At 43.4% G+C, this 19,224-nt stretch overlaps 3 protein-coding genes and 1 long non-coding RNA gene across 4 annotated transcripts; 3 read left to right on the top strand and 1 right to left on the bottom strand.

Moving 5' to 3' along the window:
- The first annotated feature begins 293 nt into the window (after positions 1–293).
- On the top strand, positions 294–9,117 carry grna (granulin a). Its single transcript, XM_046415801.1, has 14 exons — positions 294–439; positions 1,023–1,163; positions 2,226–2,363; positions 2,472–2,600; positions 3,195–3,276; positions 3,869–3,975; positions 4,155–4,308; positions 4,408–4,521; positions 5,116–5,210; positions 5,305–5,541; positions 5,798–6,166; positions 6,890–7,126; positions 7,281–7,523; positions 8,303–9,117. The coding sequence occupies exons 2-14, from the start codon at positions 1,023–1,025 to the stop codon at positions 8,444–8,446; spliced, it is 2,190 nt and encodes a 729-aa protein (XP_046271757.1). The 5' UTR covers positions 294–439; the 3' UTR covers positions 8,447–9,117.
- LOC124073524 lies at positions 5,364–6,889 on the bottom strand. Its single transcript, XR_006845689.1, has 2 exons — positions 6,627–6,889; positions 5,364–6,226 (listed from the first exon to the last, which is right to left on the bottom strand). It is a non-coding gene; the product is annotated as an uncharacterized LOC124073524 (long non-coding RNA).
- A 1,000-nt stretch (positions 9,118–10,117) lies between the features above and the next one.
- Positions 10,118–15,485, top strand: rundc1 (RUN domain containing 1). The gene is made up of 5 exons (XM_046414171.1): positions 10,118–10,737; positions 12,036–12,194; positions 12,544–12,742; positions 12,833–12,928; positions 13,180–15,485. The coding sequence occupies exons 1-5, from the start codon at positions 10,345–10,347 to the stop codon at positions 14,040–14,042; spliced, it is 1,710 nt and encodes a 569-aa protein (XP_046270127.1). The 5' UTR covers positions 10,118–10,344; the 3' UTR covers positions 14,043–15,485.
- An 883-nt stretch (positions 15,486–16,368) lies between these two features.
- On the top strand, positions 16,369–19,133 carry rpl27 (ribosomal protein L27). The gene is made up of 5 exons (XM_046414177.1): positions 16,369–16,446; positions 16,987–17,069; positions 17,221–17,390; positions 18,668–18,778; positions 19,048–19,133. Exons 2-5 carry the CDS (start codon positions 16,989–16,991, stop codon positions 19,094–19,096), a joined length of 411 nt encoding a protein of 136 aa, XP_046270133.1. The 5' UTR covers positions 16,369–16,446; positions 16,987–16,988; the 3' UTR covers positions 19,097–19,133.
- The last annotated feature ends 91 nt before the right edge of the window (positions 19,134–19,224 follow it).

Here is a 19,224-nt window from a genome sequence, read left to right as displayed (position 1 = left end):
GGGTGCAAAGCATGCAAGGATATGCATTCAAAAAGAATAAATCCAAAGGAAACAAGTATCTGCAGCTGTACACAGTACAGAAGAGAAAAATACTATTTACACTAGAGTCCCTCAAGTTATATGCAATATAAATATACAATAAATACATTCCAGTCTTGAAAAGGACATTTTTCAAATGACTTCTTTTATTTATTTCAAGGGGGCTTTTATATCACATTTATTTCTCGGCTCATTGTACTTCTGTCTGTTGCATGCAAACGGGGTGGCGCTGCAGCGCACTCAGGGAAATGAGGAACTTAACTCTGTCTGTCTCTGTCTCTCGTGTGCGTCCCGGGGGGGCGTGTTCAACAAAGTGAAGGTCTATCGTTTGCCTTATTCTGAGGTGAGGCACTTGCAAAGCAGCTTTCTGCTCACAGCAGCCATTCAGTCTTTCGTCAAGGTGAGAGCAAAATAAATTGTTTTTAACCTTAAGAGTCGGAAATGATAGACTTACTTGCTTTAACTATTTGATTAAATGTTTTACAACGATTGTTACACATTTACAGCAGATAATTATCATTGATTTTTGTTTTGTTTTGTTTTGTTTTGGGGTTTTTTGTTGCTTTTTTACATTGTGTTCATAATTTCCACCTCGCAAACAATAAGCACCTCGTGATTTCCGCAGTTTAGTCTAACCAGCCGAGATTTGTAGACGTAAAGCTTTTCTTTTCCAAGCGAAACTGAAAGTGAATTAATTTTTTTTGTATAATCTGCCTTTGTGCTCGAGTTGGTCGTTCATTGGGGAATTGATTAACATAACAGGAACAGGATATGGAGCATTATTGCAGTTAATGAAGAAAGACCGAGCTGAGTGTTAGAACGAGTTGAGCAGTTCGGAGTCTACATGCACACCTTTCACTTTCACTGAAGACCCTGTGTGTGTGTGGGTGTGTGTGTGTGTGTGTGTGTGTGTGTGTGTGTGTGTGTGTCTCTGTGTGTGTGTGTGTGTGTGTGTGTGTGTGTGTGTGTGTGTGTGTGTGCAGATGCAGTGGTTAGTTGTGGTCTGTTGGGCTCTCTTGGCCCTGGTTGGTGCAGATGAGTGCCCAGATGGAGGAAGCTGTGAAGTCGGTCAAACCTGCTGCAACGACCCGACCAATGGCTATGAATGCTGCCCGTTTGATCAGGTAGAAATGGCTCCTGGTGGCACGTAAAGCAACCATCAACCATCTGCATGAAACATAAAATATTAAAAGGCTGACGGACAAGCGGTGTTGAAAATGAATGGAGGCAGTTGGTAGACAGTTTGACACAGATTAACTTTAACTACTAATACCTAGCATATGTTTGTCTTAAAATAATCCAAAGCGACACAGATAGATAGATAGATACTTTATTGATTGAAATTCAAGATAAATAAAAATACAGTATAAGGGGAACTATCCATAATTTACCCAGACAACCTGAAAACTTTAACTTATTGTTCTTTCTTCAGCTTTTTGGCAGTTTGTCAGAATTTAGTTATCTGAAAACCAAGTAACCAAATTAAATGAAATTAAATTAAATGTGCAGTTAAAACAATACGCAGCTAAAAACCAAACAGGTCAACAACAAGTAACCAATCAGTGCAAGCTAGACAGAAATAACAGGAGCTAAGCTAAGTTAAATGTAAATGCACTCAATCCTCCCAGCTTCTTCTCACTGAAAGATGTCAGTGTAAATGAACTGAAATTAATCAGTTCATTAGCACTGACATCTTTCAATGAGAGCTTAGTAATTTAGCATGAATGAACAGCTGTAAAAAAAAATACCTGTTAGCAAACATTAGCATCGTAGTTTAGCAGTGTAGCAATAACTGCCAACTTAGTTTTTTGTGTCATATTAATTTAAAGGTTTTTGTTTAAAGTGTTAGCTAGAGCTAGCTAGAGCTGAAAGGACACATTTTGTTTGCTGAAACTGTGTTTTTGGCTCTTTCCTGACGTTTTTCCAAAAGTGTAATTCACTACAGTCTTTTGCTGCCTTTGTACTACACCTTTAGTAGAATACATTGTCCCTTTGTTCATCAGATAGTTCAATGTACTCCTGAGATAATCACTCCAAAAAAAAATGAATTAATGTTGTACTGTGGTTCTATTCATCCTCAGTGGTGTTTTATTATTTTATTGGCCAGACAAAAGCTCAGGCATCATTTAGTCACTGTGATAGCAACTTTGGTAGTCAAAGTGTTCCTACAACTGCTGTCCTCGCAGGCCGAGTGCTGTGAGGATCACATACATTGCTGTCCTGCGGAAACGGTCTGCGATACAGCCACATCCAGCTGCGTGAACGCGACTGTGTCCATCCCCTGGGTGGAAAGGACTCCCGCCGATCAACCCAGACACTCTAAAGTACAAATAAGAGACGTGTAGCTTCCAAACATCCAAATAAAATATGATCAAATACTGAGTAAGATCTCGAGGTATGTGATGTGAGTGCCTTCTGTCCTGTCACTGCAGTCCTTCAGGATGATCAAGACGTACATGGGGGAGGGTGACGACAACATCTGTCCCGATCAGTCACGATGTCCTCCTGAGTTTTCCTGTTTGAGGGCTTTGACAAGATTTGGCTGCTGTCCCCTGGCTCAGGTAATCAAACCTCGTCCGCAACAGATAAAAGATACAACATTTTAGGCATCAAATGCAGTTGGCAGGGAGGCAGAACCACACAGAATGTATTGATTAATAATGTATTTTTTCCAAAGAATCATTCCAGGGTCACTGAAGTGACAAAGTCAAAAAGACCAGTCAAGTGAAAGAACAAATAATAAAAACAGGAAATGAAAAAAGTACAGTGTTGTAAAACTGTAAAACAACAACTGTAAAACAACTGTAAAACAACAAACTGTTTTACAACAGTTTCTTGTAAAACAAACTCCTCAGGCGTACTCAGAATAACGCTGTTGGGAACTGTAAGTACACATGTTATGCAGAACATACAAAAAAGAAAAAAAAGTTTTGCTTTCTAGTTATTTCCTTTCACTAAGAAGATCGTTGCTTGTTTCACTTCACTGAAAACATGTTGAGTGATTTCTGCTATTGTGGTTGTTAGATGTTTTAGATGTTGAACTTAAAACCGAACCATTGTTTCTTTATAAAAATGTGAATGTGTGGCCTGCAGAGTAAAAATGATTGCAAGTGTGACACCATTTCTGAAGTGAATTGTTTCCTGGTCCCTGACAGGGAGTCCCCTGCTCTGACGGGAAACACTGCTGTCCCGAGGGCCACCAGTGCAGTGCAGACAGCCGCTCTTGTCTCAGAACAGGTTTGACTCTTCCACTTACTAGCACAGCATTACTGAAAAGCTGTGTGGGACTGTCTGGCACAGCCTTAAACCCGTGTGAATCCTGTCTGCATCTTAAGGGCTTCTTTGTGTCAACCTGAGCAAACAAACGTGGTGTGGAGTTCCTCAAGGTTCCATCCTCGGGCCTCTCCTGTTTAAACTACACATGCTGCCGCTAGTTCAGACTAGAAAACAACCAACAAAATGTTTTGCCAAAATTATGCAAACAACATAACAAATGTACTGATCTGTCATTATTATGGGATTATGGTCTTATGCAAGCACTGAGTGAGTGCATCGAAAAACGACCAGACCGGATGACTCGGCGCGGTCATGGACATTCAGACAATCACAAAATCAAAAGAATATATCAGGTGTTAAGTGAGTTATACCTCAGCAGGTTTTAGAAAAGACTTGTCCAAAGAGTCCATCAGACAGCTAGTTTATAAAGCCCTGAGTGGAAAAATATATTCCTGATCTGCTTATTTATTATGAACCAGTACTTTGAATCACCTTGTGATCACAAGGCCCTGAACTTAGACACATTTTTTAAAATTTGCTTGTCGTGTTGCAGAGCTCGTGACCACAGTCCTGTGTCCTGACGGAAAGTCAGAGTGTCCAGATGGAACCACCTGCTGTGTGAACCCAGAAGGCAAATGGGGTTGTTGCCCTTTGCCAGAGGTACAAAATGGCTGATTTTTTCATGACAGACATACACAAGGTGACAGCTGAGATTATAAATGAGTAAAAAGTCAAAGGAGGGATTTGCATGTCCTACTCTGATGTAATTGTGACTTTATGGTGTCTTATCATGTGTGTTTCTGTGGTTATACTCCATCTGTCCCTCGCTGTGTTAACAGGCTGTGTGCTGTGAGGACAAGCTACACTGCTGTCCTGCAGGAACCAAATGTGATATCGAACATTCAAAATGTATTTCCTCGTCTACCAACAAAGAGATGCCGATGTGGGCCAAACTCCCGGCCAGGATCAGAGCAGAGTGGGAGAACCAGAAAGGTCAGATTTGTTTTTGACTTTTTGTAAACTTAACTTCCTCATTCTGATTAATCATCACATGTGTTCAACGTTCTCGTTGGTGTGTGTTTCCACTTTCAGAGGTTGAACAAGTGACTGCAGAATCAGTTGATGGCGACCGCTCAGAAAAAGCCCCTGAAGCCAACACAGTGAACTCAGTTCCTCCTTCATCATCCGTCACCAGGGCAGCTGCAGGCGAGATGTTTATCATGCACCAAATTATGAAGAACAAGCACACATCTAAAAATAAAGTAGCGTGTGCATATTACATATGGGGGGCCAGGTGCACGTTTGGCTCCACAACAAAGGTTTAAAGTAGTCAAAGGTACAAATTTACCGTCAAACCTTATAGCAACCGGTTTGACTTAACAACAGCTGTGTTACCGGCACAGCTATTTATCAGTAAGTGTTTCCTGTTGGACAAGACAACTCATGTCAAGAGCAGAGACGTGAAGTACAGCAGCGTTTGTCTTGTATGCATAAAAGTTTTGTGGATTGTGAGTTCAGTTTGAACAGGTTACATTCGTCATACATTCTCGAACTGGGGATGTGGTCTTTCTGTGCTCGTGCAAGATAGTGAAAAAGTGCACATTTGATGGAAAATTAAAGATGACCTATGGGGAATGAAGTCCTCCTAGTCTCTCACAGTAGATAACTCATCAAGTCAAAAGATAGTGGAGTTATAAAAATGGACTGTAAAGACAGTGCCCTGTGTTATTCTCCCCCACTGACATGTTTTTGTCATTGAAAATGTTCAATCCTGACTTTGCGCTGTTGGTATTTTTTCAGGTGATGTCATCTGCAGTGATTCAGTAGCCTGTCCAGATGACACCACCTGCTGTAAGACCAAAGATGGCGGCTGGTCTTGCTGTCCTCTACCAGAGGTACAATTTTGGCTGCCATGTTTAGTTTGATGTTTAAGGTTTTGTCGATGCGGTCATGTTTTAATTTTCTGTCTTCTGATCATGCCATTCCCAGGCCGTTTGTTGTGAAGACTTCATTCACTGCTGCCCACACGGTAAGAAATGTAATTTTGCTGCCCAGACATGTGATGACGACACATGCTCTGTGCCGTGGGTCGAGAAGATACCCGCACTCCCCAGGCAGGTCGTACAGGTGGGGAATGTTACCTGTGACTCCACCTCCAGTTGTCCTGATGGCACCACCTGCTGCAAGAACAAGGAAGGGGACTGGTCCTGCTGTCCCCTGCCAGAGGTAAACACTCACTGCTTCTTCTTCACTATGACTCTTTCCTGGAAGTTTTAGTGACACGTGAGCACATGAGACGCACCGTTAATTTGAATTAAATTATGGATTTGAACATTGTTGGAAACATTTGGGATTTAAGTACAGAATTCAGCAAAATATATGAAGGTTTAGTCACTTTTAGACATTTTAATGTGAAAACGATTCATGTTGTATCCTTAACAAAGTTTCTGATGCAAAGTCTTGCTGCCATTTTGTTCCAAAGGCGGTGTGTTGTGATGACCATGAACACTGCTGCCCCCATGGCACCACCTGTGATCTGACCACCCTCACCTGTAACCATAACTCAGGCTCAACGCCCATGCTGCAGAAGGTGCCATCTTTTGTCACTGGGGCTCAGACTACGACCGCAACTACAGCCAAAACTACAGTGGAGTCTGAGGAGGAGAAGAAACCTGAGGAGGACGAGGTGATGACGGAGGACAAGGAGGAGAAAGAGGAAGACGAGGAGGAGGAGGAAAGCAAAGACGTGGAGGGTATGGTTCAGTGTGACGCTCACACCAGATGCCCTGAGTCCTCCACCTGCTGCTTCATGAAGGCGTCTCGGAGGTGGGGCTGTTGCCCGCTGCCGAAGGTGAGCGCTGCTCCTCCACCACATCATCGACTCCAGGAACATCCACCCTGAAATTTATATCTGCAGAGACAAGGAATTAACCGCCTCAGAGTGAAAAATGACCACCATACTGTAAAATGATTGTTTAAACTGTCCTTTGTGTAGGCTCGTTTATTCCTGAGAAAACCGGTTAATGGAAATGCACCTAATTCACGTTTTCTTTTTCCTTTTTTGGAGGGGCTTTTCGAAAATTTAATTTCAAATTCACTTGACACTTGATGATTAAATTGAAAGACAGGTACTGCAGCTGGAAGCAGATATCAGGCCATTAAGGCTTGTTTTTTTCTGTTTTTTACAACAGCTTACAACTACAGTATAATGCATACATTTATTCATACTGCTCATAAAGGCTGACCGGGAGAGATTTGAGTAAAGTGTTACCTCGATTATTATTTCAATTAATCAGAAACTGGTTCCCCACCTTGATGACAAACCCACCCACAGAGCAGGGGGGTGAATCATCACTTTCAAATCCCAAGTCACGCAGTTCTGTCTCAACTTCTCTTCTCTCCTCTGTGTTAACTTCTGACATTATTCTTCAGGGTGTCACTCTAAACTTCAATAAGTTACAGATGAATTAAACCGCTTTTACTTCGCTTCACCGCTCGTGTTCATCTTGAAAGAAGAACTAGAAAACAGAAGCGATGATGTGAAAGTAGCACTTCCTCTCTCGCTTCCCTGCAGGCTGTGTGCTGCGCTGATGGAACCCACTGCTGCCCCGCCCAGTACAAGTGCGACGAGCGTGGGACCTCGTGCGTCAAGGGAGAAGTGGTGATCCCGTGGTACACCAAGCTTCCGGCCACCACCAGCATCCAGGCTGAGCCCAGCGCTGTGAAGTGCGACGACCAGGAGGAGTGCCCCGAACACACCACCTGCTGCCAGCTGGGGACGGGCGAGTGGGGCTGCTGCCCGCTGGAGAATGTAAGCACTTTGTGTGTGGTGAGGTTACTGTGAACACCTACTTTGATATGAAAACTGTAAGACACACTATCAGTATGCATGAGCCTTGTCAGGGTTTGCTTATGTAAAACAGGGGACGCAGTTTTCTCGAAGTTTGCGTGTGCTGTGTCTGCAGGCCGTGTGCTGCCCAGATAAGGTGCACTGCTGCCCACACGGTTACACCTGCGACGTCGCCTCAAACTCCTGTCAGAAGCTCATCACGCTGCAGCTGGACACTGTGCCCCTGACTCAGGTGTACCTGCCCGACAGCCAGCCCCAGCTCAGAGAGGTCAAGTGTGATGACCAGCACAGCTGCGAAGACGGACAGACCTGCTGCCGGACGTCCGCTACCACATGGGGCTGCTGTCCATTACCTTCTGTATGATACACATTAATAACCTCAACTTTTTAAGAATAGTTCATCATTTTGGAAATTACTCTTATTAGTTTTGTTGCTGTGAGTTAGATGAGCAGCCTGATACCAGTTTCATGTCTTTGGGATAAATATGGAGCTGTGAGCAGGGTAGCTGGTTAGCTTAGCTTAGCACAAAGACCGGAAACAGATGGAAACTGCTAGCTTGGCTCTGTGTTAAGGTATTAACACCCCCCCCCCCACTAGCAGCTCTAGAGCTCACAAATGAACATGTTGCTTCTTGTTTGTTTAATCAGAACACAGCCACGCTAACTGATTATTTACTTTACGGATTTAATTTTTACACACAAAAGTTGTGCTTATCTTTTAAATTGCAATGCATGGTTATACATCAAACTATACTGCTATATACTTACAATACACCTCCACTTCATTGGACTTCATTAGGAAATAAGGTACTTTTTACTCCACCACATTTATCTGACAGTCATCTTTAGGCTGAGACTAATCAGCACTATGCAGCCAAAATTAACTCCACCTTGACCAGCTACAGCATTAAAATGCTGCTCATGTGTTCAGATATCATAGTGCAGTAATGTGGTAACACTTTTAATTCAATTCAGTTCAATTCAAATACTTTATTTGTCCCCAGGGGCAGTTTGAAGGCACCCAGAGTACTTACAGTAGTCAGTGACAGAGCATGTTTGTACTGTAGTATTGCTGTTCTGACTTCACTAAAGCACCTGACTGTTTCTTCTGTTGCACACCTTCTCTCTTCCCCACAGGCGGTGTGCTGCCCAGACATGCGGCACTGCTGTCCATCAGGCAGCACCTGCACCGACACTGGAGACTGCACCCAGGACACCGTGTTTCACTGGTCCAACTGGAACGTGTTCGTGGCCAACTCGAAGAGAGCTCAGATAGTTTAAAAACGTCTCTACAGCGCTGTCATTTGTTTCCGCCAGCAATGCACTAAATGAAAATGATGCAGAAGGATGTTGAGATGATTGTTTAACGCTTTTTGGGACACTGTCAAATTGAATTACACTTCTTGGGGTTTTGCTGCTCTGTGATGTTCTGAAGTGCAGCAGCATTTAGTTGAGAACTGACGTGTTCATTAAGTGTGAATAACGCATTTTAAAAGTCAGGTAGATTCTTGTTATTCCAAGTATTCAGGTTTTTACTTGAAATTCTACTCCACCAATGAAGGAAATCAACTGAAAACACTCCACAGGCAATATGATTTTATTCTCTGTCAGTCCTCTCTCTCTCTCTCTGTGTTCTGCTTCGGCTGCCTTGTGTTGTCCTTGTGTCCATCAATAATGAGTCGTAATTTAACATGCTATCCTTGATCACTTTGATTATGGCAAAACTTGAACTGCTGCAGGATTCCACCTCCTGATGAATGAATCTGCTGTTTGTGTTTTGACGTGTTTCTAGCGCCATCTGTAGGCGGTTATTCATTTGTAATCTCTGGAGTGATGGTTTAAATAATTTGGCAAACAACAAGAGGCGAACACGGAGAAACACATTCTTGGTTCAGCTTCTTTGTGAGTCAGAGAGGTCTCTGCACATTCTGTTCTAATAAAGATTTGACCATAACATCACAGCCTGGCACATCACTGACTTGTAGCAGTAGTACATGAGGTATGTGTGCGTGAAAGGCATAATTCAATTCAGTTCAGTTTATTTATATAGCACCAAGTCACAACAAAAGCTATCTCATGACACTTTCCAATGAGAGCAAGTCGAGACCAAACCCTTTAATTAAATTGTAATACAAAGAACCCATAATATATACTGTGTGTGAACAGGAAACACCTGTTGCATAAATGTCTCTTTTTTCTTGTCGTTACTTCCTTGTTGGAATTCCACAATTTAGGCTGACGTCGCAGTTTGGGTTTTCTTGACGTCAGGCTTTTCTTTTTTTGTGATTTAGGATTATTGTGTAGGATTATCGGGCCTCCCCCTTCAAAGTTTGCTACACGTAAAAATTAAAACTTCCGATTATGCAATTCAAAATAAAAGCCTGGATACCGACATTATTTTTCTTTAAATAGCCTACGAATTAAAAAAAATATATATCTGTCCGCTCTAAGAGGTGAGAAAACAGCAAAGCAAAAAAGATTAGAGTATAATTAATTATTATGTAGAGGATCACAAAAATCAATACATTACCTTACCTTATGTTGTACAAATGATGCAACAGAAGTCCATCAATGCAACTCCTGATGCCTTGATGTGCGTACAATAAAAAACATAAATAACATAAAGGTAGTATGGGCTTGTGTGAAGAATATATTTGCTGTTATTTATAATAGCTAAGTAATTTGTGACACACACCATGCAACTGATCATGTGTGATTTTATGTGTCTCAATTAATTATTTACACTTTACACTAAAAATTCTTTAAAATACGTAACTTTATTTATGAGTTAATGTAGGACTGAAAACATTTACCTACGATAATATGCTTTGTTATTAAATACAGACATTCTAATGTTCTAATGTTTTTTTCCTCCATGACTTGTCAACTTGTTTTCAGAATTAATAACGGTGGTATTTTTCTTTACTATTTCTTTATTTTGTAACGAGGGCGGTTTTATTCTGAAGACAAACGTACTGTACTTCCGGCATTTTCCTCGCTGGGTTCAGTAAGTTTGACGTGTCCCCGCTTTGACGTATGAATCATCCTTCCCAAGATGGCGACACACCTGTTTCCTCGGTGTTGATCCTTGTTGTCGTCTGCGCAGCCTAAGAAAACAAAGCATCAGGAACAGAGCGTTGAACTGGCGGCGTAGATAAACACCTGGAGTGACCTCCAAAATGTCCACAGAGGAGCTGTCAGCCTCGGACAGCGAGGCTGTCTTCGCCGGGGCAGGGGAGCGATGGGCACCGGTGGGCGCTGTGGCCAGTCCCGAGGATGAGAGCGGGAGCGGGAGCGCTGGCCAGGCGGCGCAGAGAGGCTCGTCCTCGGCCACCGAGGAGGAAATGGCCGTCAGGCTGGAGAAGCTGGAAGAGGAGCAAGCCTCGCTGAACTCCTCTCTCCTCGCCCTCACCTCGCACTTTGCTCAGGTGCAGTTCCGGCTGAAGCAGATAGTTCACGCTCAGAGCGAGGAGAAGGAGAGGATGCTGGTCGAGCTGGAGGAGTTCGCCTTCAGGGGCTGCCCGCATGTGGTGGGCTGCCGGGCTCAGGATGCCAAACAGCTGGAGAACTCGGTGAGCTTTCTGGTCTTGATCTGACAGCACAAAATCCGACCTCCGTGATGCTACACTCTCAGGGTGCATGTAGGCACTCTGAGTGGAAGCAGAACAGGTGTTCATAACCAGTTCTTTGTCATAAAGTGATGGAAAGTCCTTTATTTAGCTTTTCCTTTTTAATGACCCCTGTTACGTCACTGTGTAGATTTGGGACGATGCTTTTCTAGTTCCATCCATAGCCACAGACGTGAGATTAACAGTCTTGTGTGTGTGTGTGTGTGTGTGTGTGTGTGTGTGTGTGTGTGTGTGCCTCAGCACTGAAACAACTAGCTGATTAATCCATTTATCACTGAACAGAAAAATAAACAAACTTTATTGATTGAATAACATCCACTGCTGCCAGCTTCTTGACTGTGACGGTCTACTGTAATTTTTTTTTATTTTAGGCTGTTAGTTGGACTAAAACAGACAATTCCTGAACATCATTTAGGGATTTTAGAAAAACGTGGTTCATATCATTATTCTTGGACTTTTTAAAACTTGTAGTGACATTAATCAGTGATGAAACGTTGCAGGTTTAGTGAACATTCACCGTTCAGTTAGCTGACGTGTGCAGTGTGGACACTGAATGAAACGTGTAGATTTACATGCAGAGATATAAATACAGAAGCGCGCACACACACACACACACACACACACACACACACACAGGGAGTCAGTGTGGCTGTGAGGTTTCTCATTAAAGCAGATTAACGTGCGCTTGTTGCATCACACTCGCGGCTGCTGCGCCCACCTCAGTTTTGTTCCCACAGATTTCTTATCTCTAATGGAAAATGCTGCTTTCTGCCACAAGTGTGTGACTCACAGAGCTGCAGGTTTCAATGAAAATGCCTCCAGCAGATCACTATCTGTTTAATAAAGGCTTCTGTTTACAGAGTGGTGTTGAAGCAGCCTGCTTTGTTCCCTCCACTGTTTGCTCCCTGCCTCTTTACGTTCAGTCTAAACAGAAGCAAAGCCTCGGGCTCATGTGGTAATTGTTTGCCGTTATTGCTCTTCGTTCGCTCCACCCTAAAGGTCTTTTTATATCATTTCTCCCTTGTCACATGCTTTACTTGTAGGGGGATCTGGTGAGTATGATACCTGATGTCTCTTTTGTTTGGTTTGCGTATTTTTGTGTTGTGAAACGAGTAATAGCAACACTTAGATGTTGATATCGGTAGCAGAAATCCCTGGCATATGCTGTTCACTGTGGTGTTGTGGTCACTCCACACTCTGTCTGTGGAAATTAATCTGACTACGTGTGCTCCTCCTGTCAGAGTGAGAGGGAGAAGAGGGAGCGCCTGGAGGCTCAGAGGGAGAAGCAGAAGGATCTCATCTTCCAGCTGAAGACGCAGCTGGATGATCTGGAGCGCTTCGCCTATCAGGAGGGCAGCTACGACTCTCTGCCGCAGTCGGTCGTCATGGAGAGGCAGAAGGTGGGAAGGTGGAGATGTAACACAGGAGATCGGTTCTGAGAAGCTCATGTTAAATCCAAGTGTTCCCGTCTGTTGCTTTGAGCGCATCATTTAATGTTTACTGTTTCAGATCAGGTGTAACGAGTCAAACGTCTGCTCTTAAAACCCCTCAGGGTTTAGTTTTGGAACATCACTGAGTTGCTCATGTGTAGAGTTGGTTTGTAAAGCTCATCTGCACACATTTGACCCAAACAAAATCCTGCTTTTTTAATTCCTGTGCTGTTAATCTTTCCCTTTTAAAAAGTGCAGAATCGGGAAACAGCCTACAGCACGCCGTTCTTTAACTTCCAGCCTGTTGTCCATTTTTCAGGTCATCATTGATGAGTTGATCAAAAAGTTGGACGTGAACTTGAACGAGGACATCGGGAACTTGACGCCTGAGGAGCTGAGACAGAGAGTGGACGCCGCCATCTCTCAGATAGTGAACCCAGCGAGGGTCAAAGAGCAGCTGGTGGATCAGCTCAAAACCCAGATCAGAGACTTGGAGATGTTCATCAGCTTCATACAGGGTACACAGGACTCCCCTCTTTCATTGCCAGCGTCCGCTCATTTGTTTTCATCTGACAGTTGACTGAACGGCTTTGCTTTTCCCTCCGCAGATGAGGTGGGGAACCCTCTGTTGTCAGACGGCAGACACAGCCAGCAGCCCCAGGCAGCAGGAACCAATGCCCGAACGCCAGGAGTGAAGAAGAACGGTCAGTTGGTTCATATCGAACTCTAGTGGTTGCAGTGATAAAGTCAGGAGTCAGGAGGAGCTTACAGCTCTTTGCTCAGACATGTCAGCATTAACTTTTATTTTTGAGCCACATGTCAGGAAAAAGAAACTCAGGAGTCTTAATGAATAAAAGTAGTTGCAGTAGTTGCTCAAGTTTGCCAGGCAGATGTGGTGTCCAACAGTGCAGCAAAGTTTAAGTGTAGTCCTCTGATTGTCCCCCTCTCACTGCAGTGGACCCGGAGCAGGCCCAGAAGATGCGAGAGACCGGCCTGCAGCTGATCCAGAAGGCCCTTGCTGTGTTACAGATCTTCGCCGCGAGCCAGTTCGGCTGCGCACCCGGCCACGTCCCTCAGAGCATGTGGCCCCAGGAGTCGACAGGGCGGGACTACGGGCCCCTGCTGCAGCGTCTGGAGGCGGCTGTGGAGAAGGTGCGAGTGCTTGGTTCACGCAGGCAGCCGTCCCTCGAACATGTCGTCAACTACACCAGCAACACGGCGCTGGGACCACGAGACGAGCTGACGACGTCTGTGAGGAAGGAGCTGGCCTTTGCTCTGAAAGACTTGTTGGCTCATGGCCTCTTCTCGCCCTCGCAGACCATGAGCCTGGTGCTGGCCCCCATCTCCTGCCTGCTGCCTTACAGATCATCCCCACAGACCATGCACCCGTGGGAACTCTTTGTTAAGTACTACCACTCCAAAAACGGGAAGGCCTTTGTGGAGTCACCGGCCCGCCAGCTTTCACAGTCCTTCAGCCTGCCTGTAGGGGGCGGCCCGGTGACCGTCACCCCTAAACAGTCTCTGCTGTGGGCCGTCCACACTGTGCTGAAGGAGCACGGGCGCTACAAACGAGGACCGGACACAGAGTTCAAAGCGCTGGTGTGCATGGCTCTGAATGAGCAGCGCCTGGTGTCCTGGCTCAACCTGCTGTGTAAGTCAGGCACTCTGATACACCCGCACTACCAGCCCTGGAGCTACATGGCCCAGACCGGCTTCGAGGGAGCCCTGCGAATCCTGGGCCGCATCAGCCACCTCAAATTCAACCTCCCGGTGGACCTGGCTGTTCGGCAGCTGAAGAACATTAAGGATGCTTTCTAAAGGGGAAAAAGGAAACAAATCTGTGAAACGTCAAGAAGCATCAGTCTCAGAAATCAAGTATTTTATCAGCTAAACTCCACTGCTCTTAAGCTGGCATTCAGGACCAACAGCAAGACTTTGTACTTTAAGTATGTAACCTTATTAAAGGTTGTTCAAGTAGCCACCCATCTGAAGTGAAGTGCAAGTGTGTGATGTCTACAGTACGTGCATGCATGGTTATGTTGTGCGAGCTTCAGCCATAATAATCTGCATTTCCCACTTTGTTTAAGATGCCAAAATGTCAAGATGACGATGCTAATTGTACTGTAAAGACGCCTTAGAACGGAGACTGAGATTACCTCATGTTTAGTGAAGCCTTCCTGACCTGTGCGTCCTGTGCTCGTCATACAGCATCGCTCCCCTGTGTGAATGTGACAGCGCCCTAACCTATGCAGCAAAGAAACAGAGAGGCTGGATTTGTGCAGTAATCAGTACTGCAACGCGTTCGCCTTCTAGACATGAATGTGCAGGCAGAAACACTTTGTCAGTACTGAGGCTTCTGCACAGGAACCGGGAGCTTGTTGGTGCTGCTCCATTGTTCTTCTGTGATGAACCGTTTCACGTGTAGCAGATTGGATGGTCGTGAAGCTAAACTGCAGCGCTCAGGTCAGGTCAGCTTAAAGTGACAAATGTGTTACAGTTTCCGTGGCGATGCAGGAGACAAACGTGAAGTGCTGGCGTTATGTGACATGATGCAGATGTTAGGCGACTCCATTTGAAATCCGAGGCTGTTCTCACTTCCTGCACATCTTCTATTTCAGGCGTGGGTTAGACACTTAGACCCTGTATGAACTGCTGCTTTCCTCCGGTTCCAGGTTTAGTCAGATTTAAGATTTATTTAATGATGTAACGGCTTACATCTCATGTGTAACATGAATGTAGGACATAAGAGTTTAAATTTGTTTTTATCTTCCTGAGACAGCTGAGTTGCACGTATGATATCCTTAAATACTGAATGTACAAACCGCAGATGCTGTTAAACTGACGTTACTTTCTGTCTGCTGTATGTTTCCCTGCTGTTTATGGGAATCAAAGTTCAGTGTTTGTCAGCCCACATGTATGCATCAAACCTCTGACAGCAGACGTGCTGCATTTATGTTTCCTGAGATAAAAACCTGATTCCATAACGATGCACTTTGTTATCTGAGTGCGCTGGGAGACACATTTTATTCTCTTTTTTTGTTACTGTTTAAATGGAAATGTTGCAATCTGTTTGGGAGTCCTGTTGTGAATATAATGTTATGTTTTACATCATATTTTCCCTTTTTTGTTGTATTTTGTTGAGCTGTTATGTTGTGATTTATGTAACGAGACTTTTATTTATTAGATAGCATGTTTTAGCTCAAACACACCAAAACACTTTGTTGAAGTAGCTGCTGAATCACACTAAATCATTTAAATCGTGCTATTTGTGTTGTTTTATTTCATTGCTTTAATCACAAATAATATATTGGGATGTGAATTGTGTTTGTCTTTTTGATTTTTATCATGTTTAACGCAGCTGTAAACAAATTAAAACATGGTATATGAATCGCTGTGCTGCTCATGAGTCTTTATCCTTTCAGTTTTAAAAAGAAATCAAGAGACAAAAGTTTGCACATTTTGGATTTTGTTTTGGTTTGTGTTTTCCAATTTTAATTGAACTCATCTCATGCAAAATTAAGTGAGACACCAAATATACTTAAAAAGTTCAGTATGTACATTTATTTCAATAAAAGAAAGGTAAACTCATTAAAGTGCAAATAGTTGCTCATCTCAAAGATAGAAGAGATTCAGAAAACTTGTTCATTTGAAAATTAAAAACAAAAATAAAATTGGTCAGTTTTATTTTCTAACAATAAGAAGAATTTTATGATTTCTTCAATGAGCCACATAATCATCCAATCATTTCTGAGCGCCCCTGTGCATGAACAGTTAAAATGAATGAATGAATAAATAAAGTTCTACTGTGTCCTCTTTATCTTTACAAGCGTCACGTTTGTTGAATTATTAGTCTGCTGCAGCAGTATACCACTGACAGAGATTCACTCTGCACGCCGCTGCTTTCATTTTTGGCTTTTTAAGTAAGTTCAGCTAAGAAAATGTTGTGCTTTGTGCTAACATTTTGAATACAGGACTTTTACTTGTAGTGGAGTAATTTTACCTTAACGTAAAAATGATTTACTTATTAAAATATCGGAATTTTCTGCCTTAAAATTCATACTTACCTAACTAAACACAACACATACAAATAAGAACAAACAAACCAGACATGTTTAAAACAATCGCCATCACCGGAAGTGACGTAGGTTGGTCGGTAGGGTCAAAGTTGACAAAAACCTTCTCGACTTCCTTTCTCGATAGCGGCGGCCGTAGAACAGCATCAGTGAGTGAAATTTCCCTTGAAACAATCTTCAACCATCGCCCCGAATCTGACCAATTTTGTAGTTTTTATCATATCACATGTGCGACAGTCACTCATTTACCACAGACGTGTGTGCTATTTTGTTGTATTTTAATTTGGCAAAGGAAGAAAATTAGCTGTTAGTGCAGCGTTTTCGTCTCCGTAGTGCTCATTTCAACATGGCAGCTTCCCTGATGTAGACACTCAGTCCGTGTGAGCAGTTAGTCACAGATGCCAATACATTATATGTCCAGGTTACATAGAGAGCTTATTTAGTTTAATACCAACTAAACCAGAGGTAGTCGTGTTACAGACGTGAGTTGGAGTTTAATGAATGTTTCAGCCTCTAGAAAACGAAATCGGCTCCCTAGCTGGAAGCTAATGCTAACTTAGCCGGCTATTCAGGCAGCAGTTACGAGCCGAGCACTTGCTGAAGTTTCCTCGGGTTTCTGTATTTAACTTGGTCAGGTTTACAGTAGAAATGTTGCATTTGTTGAGCTGACCATGTTTTCTCTGTGGCAGAAATGGGCAAGTTTATGAAGCCTGGGAAGGTGGTGATGGTCCTAGCTGGACGCTACGCCGGGCGCAAAGCTGTCATCGTGAAGGTAAAACATGGCTTCAGACTGGCGTTATATGCCGTGTAAAACTAAACATCAACCACAGCTTTGCAAAAATCATTGAAGGATTGACATCAAAGTCTCACAATTGTTGTTTCATTGAGTCAGTCTGACGTCCTGCTTTGATGTCTCTTTGCAGAACATTGATGACGGCACAGCCGACCGTCCTTACAGCCACGCTCTGGTCGCAGGCATCGACCGCTACCCCCGTAAGGTGACCACCACCATGGGCAAAAAGAAGATTGCCAAGAGGTCTAAGATCAAGGCCTTCGTCAAGGTGTTCAACTACAACCACCTCATGCCCACCAGGTGAGTGTATTTGCTACAGTAAGATGGGATCTTCTGTTGTTTGATGGATATTTTCCTGGTATGGTTAAAGTATTTATACTCCAGTGAAACAAATCAGGCGTTGAGTTTGATAATTTGAAGTACGTCTTTTGGAAAAGGTGATGGTCCAAGTGCACTTGAAACTTCTTGCGAAATCATGTGAAAGACATTTCAATGTCAAGGATATCTTTAAGAGAAAAATTAAAAATGGGAGTTTAATGTGGGTGGATACTTCAGGAACCTGCGGTTCCTCCTGCTTCACATCTTTGTTGTAAAGAAACATGAGGAACTTGAACCTTAGTGTCACAAACTACACTCATCCCAGTTTCTTTATTTTCTGTTGCTCCTGTACCCTCATCCAACCTGCCCATCATTCAAACCAGTTTTAGTGTACACAGTGAGTCCGTAACAACATGTGAGACAGTACAGGATGTAAGCAGACATGCACACTTCAGACCATAGCTTAAACATTTATTTGTTTGGAGAGATGTTTAGTGTTTCCCACAAGCTGATGGTGTAACTGGAACCAGGAGGTGGGGGGTGCTGGTTATATTTGTTTACTGAAATATTGAAAAGAATATATTAGTTACCCCATTTCTAGTATAAGTTATGTTATCATGAAAGTCCTACTTTATCCTCCTGCTTATTTTAGTGTTTACACTCAAACCTTCATCTTCTCACTTTGCTTCTACCTTCTGTTGTCTTTCCTGACACACACATCCTGTACATCTCTGGTTTACGCACACACACACACGCTGGCCTCTTTGAGTTTGTCTGCTGACTTTCTTCATCAGCAAGATGTCTTACAAAACACAACAGTTTACTTCTGTTTTCACGACAGCAGATGAGTTGGAAAAGGCTTGGTATTAATACTGGCACTAACCAGGTTTATTAAACAGCGAAACAAGTTGAACAGGAGAGGCTGCATCACAGTCTGTGCATTGACAGGAAGGACGTAATACCACCGTACGTCTGTTTCTCTGCGGAGCGTCTGATTGGTTTGATTGTAGGCAGAGCGAGAAATCGTCCTGTAAATCCACTGAAGATGGTGTCGTTAACATGAGTGAGCTGAAGGCTGCATAACTTTTGAATTCCTCTGTATGCACTAAATGCGGACAGCAACAGACATGGAGCAGGTTTATGGCAGCTCATGGACCGGGACATGGACGTGAATCTGTCATCAACCAGCCATTCTGCTCAGTCAGTCTTCTTGACTAAGTGGAGGGTTTAAATGGCTTTTTGTTTCTTGTTTCCTTCAGATACTCTGTGGATATTCCTCTGGACAAAACTGTTGTCAACAAGGACGTCTTCAGGGATCCTGCTCTCAAGCGCAAAGCCAGGCGGGAGGCCAAGGTCAAGTTTGAGGAGAGGTGAGTCCGTAATCTCTCTCAGGCTTTGGAGCGGGTTTGATGGGATAAAACGCCACCTTAAGAGCAGCAGAAACGTGCTGTCGACGTGAGGCTTGCGTGAGAGGAAAGCTTCATTTTGTTTTGGTGGGATGTTTCTGCTGATAGCAAGCAGTGATGTGGTTTGTGAGATACGAGTTTAGAAAAGTGTCAGAGATTTGATTTTAATGCAGTCAACCTTTGGTCCCATGTCTCATCAGAATGTCCTACACTTTTGTACTTTCTGTTTCCAGGTACAAGACGGGCAAGAACAAGTGGTTCTTCCAGAAGCTCAGATTCTAACTTCACCCCGTTTCACAAATAAATGTTTAAAAATGGATTCTGACTGCTGACTCTTCTTTGACATTTTCCTTGTTTTGAATTGCGTTGGAGGACGTGCGCTCTGTAAATAAAACCAAATTTGTTAAGGC

The sequence above is a fragment of the Scatophagus argus genome, chromosome 16, assembly GCF_020382885.2.
Source record: "Scatophagus argus isolate fScaArg1 chromosome 16, fScaArg1.pri, whole genome shotgun sequence".
Classification (NCBI taxonomy): Eukaryota; Metazoa; Chordata; class Actinopteri; family Scatophagidae; genus Scatophagus; species Scatophagus argus.
This window is presented reverse-complemented; position numbering and strand designations above follow the sequence as displayed.